The 5,479-nt window shown below is 45.4% G+C and overlaps 1 protein-coding gene across 1 annotated transcript; it reads right to left on the bottom strand.

Moving 5' to 3' along the window:
• Nucleotides 1–297: 297 nt before the first annotated feature.
• On the bottom strand, nt 298–4,925 carry LOC106819724 (poly [ADP-ribose] polymerase 11-like; the record flags this gene model as incomplete). Its single annotated transcript, XM_014824321.1, has 5 exons — nt 4,894–4,925; nt 4,624–4,704; nt 4,182–4,245; nt 1,353–1,474; nt 298–446 (listed from the first exon to the last, which is right to left on the bottom strand). Coding segments are annotated over exons 1-5 (448 nt in total), but the record flags the coding sequence as incomplete, so codon positions are not given.
• Between the last annotated feature and the right edge of the window lie 554 nt (nt 4,926–5,479).

Below are 5,479 nucleotides of genomic sequence, written 5' to 3'. Positions count from 1 at the left end.
CAAGAATTTCACCTCAGGTATGCACCAGATCGCTCCATTTTAGTGTAATAATCGCAAAATCTTCATCGTGTGGGAAGGGGAGACACCCCCCTCCCATACCCTCCCCCTGCTCGGTCGCTATGCTCTCTCGCTCAGTCGCTTTGCGCCCTCACAAATTGCCAACATTTAAAAACGAACCCCCCCCCCAATATAAAGCTGGCTGCGGGCCTGTATATATACATATAGTAAATATATATACACACATATAACACATCTATTTTACTGCAAAGAATCTCTCATTTCGCAATTAACACGTACCAAACTTCACGCCATTTTCTCCGCTCAGACGCCAGTCGAATCCTGAATGGAGTATTCCTTCAACATTTTCTGGAATAGTTCCATGGAACAATGTCCTCTCTTCTCTCTCTGTCATCATGCCTAACATTATTCGTATCTCCTCTCGCTTTCTGTGAATGTGCACAGATATGCGGTTACCACAGATGCTCTCAACAGATCACATATTCCAGCCATTGCTAGCGAGACAATTTTTGACAACATTTAAAGCAACTGAACTACGTAGCTGAGGAGCAGTTTGCTTACTAAACACTGCGGGTGCTGATCAGCTTCAACACACAGAAAGGCAGTACAATTACCTATCTGTCTGGAATGACTGACAGGCAGATCTAGCCAATTACTGCTGCAATGGTGGGTTCCAAAAAAATGCTTGTCGAAGATGTGTCACATTTTGGTGCGCACACAATGAAAAGCATATAGACTGGTCTAGATTGACTGGCCCGTAAGGAGCAGTTTTTCTGACTACAATGCTCAGTTTTCTGACTGCTCTCAATGTCGGCAGCAAATACTTGCTGCAAAGAAATTCCTAATAAACCAAACCAAAAACACCAAAGTTACAGGCAATTTCTATTGCAAACAATGGTCAGTTGTTTAGGTTTTTTCCTAATTGCATTGACCTTACATTACTATCCCTACTTCGTTTGATGTGCAACTTGGGTTAAGTATAGGTAACTAAATTTAGAATAAACAAAGGGAAACAAGGCTGAATAACAGAGACAATATGACAGTACTGTTGGGGTGGGAGGGAGTTGGGCTTTTATGATTTCCCCATGTTTCTGCCGGAGTGAGTAAGACTGCTGCCCGTTTTTTTCTCTGGCAAGAAGTTGCTGCCTGGAACAAAGAGTTAATTTCCAATCGTGCGTGGTACGAATATTTTGCTCAGACAGTTTAGCAGTCGTGCCCTCAGACATGCAGTAGCCATTGTTCTATTGGGGACCTGGGATTGTTAGTATACCCCTCTATCAGGGCCGTAATAACGCCCATAATACACATGACCCCCAGTAAATAAAGCTACGTACGTGCAATACTTGTTCCACAGGATTAGATTTTGTATCCTCTGGATTCCAACTACCGTCTTTCCCCAGAAAGATTTTTTGAATAAACAGGCAATCCTTTGGCCCTCGCCATGACGAAGGTCCAGCTGTACGTACCATGCAAAATAACAATTACACTATTCAGTGCGAACCCTTGTTTGGCAACATCTACAATGTATAACTTTGAACGAGCTATGGCTTATGCATACCAGCTTATACCCCCGTCACACCAGGCCCCGATCTCACTACGCTCGTACTACGCTCTAAGAGCGTGGTGGAAACGCGTAGAACGCAGTATGCAACGTACTATAAGCGTAACACGCTCTAACTGGACGTACTGCGATGCCTGATCTGGCGCGTGGCAGTTCGCCATGAAGCGGGAGAGCGTATGCAAATATTTTAGCAATGTTACCAAACAATCTGGTGGTGCCGGCGTCGGCGAAAAGACAATGACGCAGTGAGGACGTATTAGAGACGTGGAAGGCGTAGTAACCCACGTAACTCGATGCGATACGAACTTAATGGATCGTGATCGCAAGCGTGCGGGTGCGTGAAATTGTCTGACGCCGTGTCCAGCAGCGATGTCAATGCGTTTCATTCACGCTGTTACTTCGTCCATGGAGACTCCTGCGACACTGACCGATGCTCTTCGCTATGACCATGGTGTCTTCTGGCAAGGCTCGATCCCGTTCGTACTACGATTGTCTACGCCAAACATATGCTCAGACCAGTTACCCGTTTGGCGTCGCAAAATACGTGCTTCAGTTGCGTCCAATTACACGCCCAAGATCACGTCCCTGCGAACTTCTGGGGTAAAATTAGTGCTACCTGCCACCCCACCATCTCAGTGTTCCAACTGAGCGATGAGGCAACACTCACTCCATTTGCCTGCTTTCTCGTGAAGTGACAATCGAATTCACTTGATGCCACTCGTCATCATGCAGAGGAGATGAGAGGCAAAATAGACAGATAAAGTAGTAATGAAAATATCTTGATCGTGGAGAGTCAGGCACAGCAGTAACAGAATGATGACGTCTAGTAACCGACGCGCGTATCTTTATATGTCGTTGGCAGCACAGCGGCGCTGCCTAGCTTAGAAGCAGTTGATAATGTCGCACTATAGGATCGTGACTTGGCGCGCATCTTGAGCGCGGTGGAGCGTTCTTAGGCGCAGTGCAAGCTGTTTGATCTATCGCAATGCGTATCGACTTGGTCGCAAAAAGACCAGCGGCGCAGTGCAAGCGTGATGCCGGCGTGGTGTTGAGACGCTGTATGGACGTGGTTGAAAATTTGTTGGGCGCAATGAGATGGGCTAAAGACCGCACTTAGATCGTAGTATCGGCGGTCTGGGCCCTCGCATTGGCCATGGCTCTCACCATGTCTCGCTCAGATGTTTTGAGCGTGGGGCCGATCGTGATGAGCGTAGCTCTAGGTGACGGGGCTTTAACCCGAATACATGTGACTTCAGAGGTACAACTAATATCATCGTAATACAAATATGTACAACGGCAATATTATTGTCATCACTTATCACATACGTCGAATCCAATCACTGTTGGTCAAGTCACTATAGCAGATAAGGTCTTATGGTCTCCCCTGGTACTGCGGAACGTACCCTGGGTACAGCCGACACGCCTGTAATCTATATCTGATATGGTTAAATAGGGTTAGGGTAGCGGTATAGGGTTTAGGAGTAAGCGTATGCGACCTCCCCCTAGACTCGTTAGTGAGTAGGGCGAGTACGTGTCCGGCATATTAGATAGTACCAGGTATCGTTCCGGCACCTAACCCATTGGAGACATAGACCCTACGGCATCAACTAATAATCGTCACGACCTGTGTGTTGTGATATATCAGGAGTGTCATAATATAGCCTATATTATGACACTCATGTATATATAGATATGCACGCTCCTGCAACTGTGAACAACCTCGGCTGCCTAACCCAGTGCGAGAATTCATGTATTTTACTAGGAGTCATGCCATATATGTCATGCCATAGGATGTCATATAGGTAGGTCAAGCCTAAAGTCAAGGAGTTACCATGCTAGAAGCAGCAGGTCAGAGCAAATATGGAATTTTTCTCTTTCCACGGCAAGACGTGCTGCTTTGGTTTTATAGTCAGATATATAGAGTACCGTGGCAAAGACCAATGAGGGGCACCAAGGGGACTTATTGTCAAGGCCGTGGCTACACGTCCGGTCATATATTTCTTATGTATAAACCCAACTATATTTTTTCAGTAAAAAACAAGAAACAATCAGTTTTTACCATAATATTACCTACCTTTAGGTATATTTTATCGAAAGAATGTGTTTATGTAACCTTTGGAGCAATAGTAAATCCAGTAAAATCAATGATTTGAAAGGGGCGTGGCCTAATCGTGATGTGGATTTGGGAATCTATGCTGAGCTTTAATTGTAATGGATGACCAGACGCGTAGCCACTGCGTATTGTCAATACGCTCTATGTGAACATGCAAACATGTGCAAACAGGGAGGTTTAGCTACTGCTGTGGGCATAGTTCAAATCACCAGAGCAGGTTAAAGGAGGGCAACCACGACACTTGTGGTTGGTGCTTTGCTGAAATTCGAACCCTGTCAATATAACCAGAAATGTGCACTAAGTATATCTGAAAGCATTTTCGGTTAAAGGGGTTATCCGGCGTAGAAACGTGTGCTGCACTACATCAGAGTTATATGAATCACACATTCTACTGCTTCTCATGCACACTGGACCACACGTGTAATTAAGAGTCTAACGCTAGATATACGCTGCTGATTACACCTATTAAACCTACTGATGACGACGCACCTCGACTAGTTTTACTTCAAAGTTGTGCTGAACCTCCCAGTGGTCCGGAGTCTCGTACTTAAACCTGCAAAATAAACGTATGCACTGGAGCATCACCGGCACACCTTATCGTGTTCCGACGTAGCTACAATTAATATTGTTAGAGAGCAGTCATCTCACAAGCAAGCAGGGTCGGAAGAAAAAGTCAACCCGTGGCTCCCCACACCCGGGCCCAGAAATTCTGCCTGTGGTTTCGCCATCGTTACTGGAATTTCAAAGAGTATTTGCATAAACTTAAAGTGAACGCTGATAACCAGCATTATTTTACGCAGAAATGCATGACGGCATGCATACACTTTTCATGGGTGCGACACAACTCGGTTCGGTTTCGTTCAGAGTTCGGTTTGTTTGAATAACCCACAACTGCGTACAACTCGTAATCACGACAGCGAGATATACCTACAATGTGTCCGTTTTGGTTTGGGAAGGGATGCCTGCTCTCGTCGCAGACATGTCTCGGCTGTTTGTATAAGGCTTCTCAGAACTGGAGAACACAGAGAAGCGAAACCTGATTGACAATACACAATTGTTCTATTGTTACTGAATGTATGCGCGTGTCATGCGCAGTTGGTTGTATAATAAACGCCACTAGTTGTACGTGGCTCCAGCTAGCCAGACGTCTTGTCTTGTTTGTCCACGTAGAACAGAACATGGTGTCAGAATACGTACGAACTCGCCTTGAGTGATACGAATGACCATAGACATAGTTCTCAGGAAAGAACGTGCAGAGCTGCAAGGAAAGGCAGTGAGGAAGTAGGACGTACGCTCTATTAATTATCTATTATTGTGATTAAGTGTGTGCTCTGTCCAGTCACGCAATGGATCTAGCTGGGATTCCCGTGCCTAAGATGGAGTGGGACTCGACTAACCTGCCCGAGGCGTTTAAACGATTTAAGCAGCACATTGAGCTCGTGTTTGATGGCCCGTTGACAGATAAAGATGAGGCAGTGAAATGCAAGTATTTCATGCTGTGGATTGGAGACAGAGGGAGAGAGATTTATAACACATGGAGCGTTACGGAAGACGATGCGAAAAAACTATCTACCTACTACGAGAGTTTCCAGTCGTACATACAGCCGAAATTAAACCCGATATTTGCGCGGTATAAGTTTAATAACGAGGTTCAGCGAGAGCAGTCAGTAGAGCAGTTCATAACCAGGCTTCGAGTTCTCGGAAAGGATTGCAATTACAGGGATCTGGATGAGATGATACGGGACCGAATTGTATTTGGTATCTCGAACAGTAAGGTCCGAGAAAAG

The sequence above is a fragment of the Priapulus caudatus genome, unplaced genomic scaffold (assembly GCF_000485595.1).
Source record: "Priapulus caudatus unplaced genomic scaffold, Priapulus_caudatus-5.0.1 Scaffold4200, whole genome shotgun sequence".
NCBI lineage: Eukaryota > Metazoa > Priapulida > Priapulimorpha > Priapulimorphida > Priapulidae > Priapulus > Priapulus caudatus.
The sequence above is the reverse complement of the archived record's forward strand: the minus strand, read 5'-3'. Positions and strand labels throughout refer to the sequence as shown.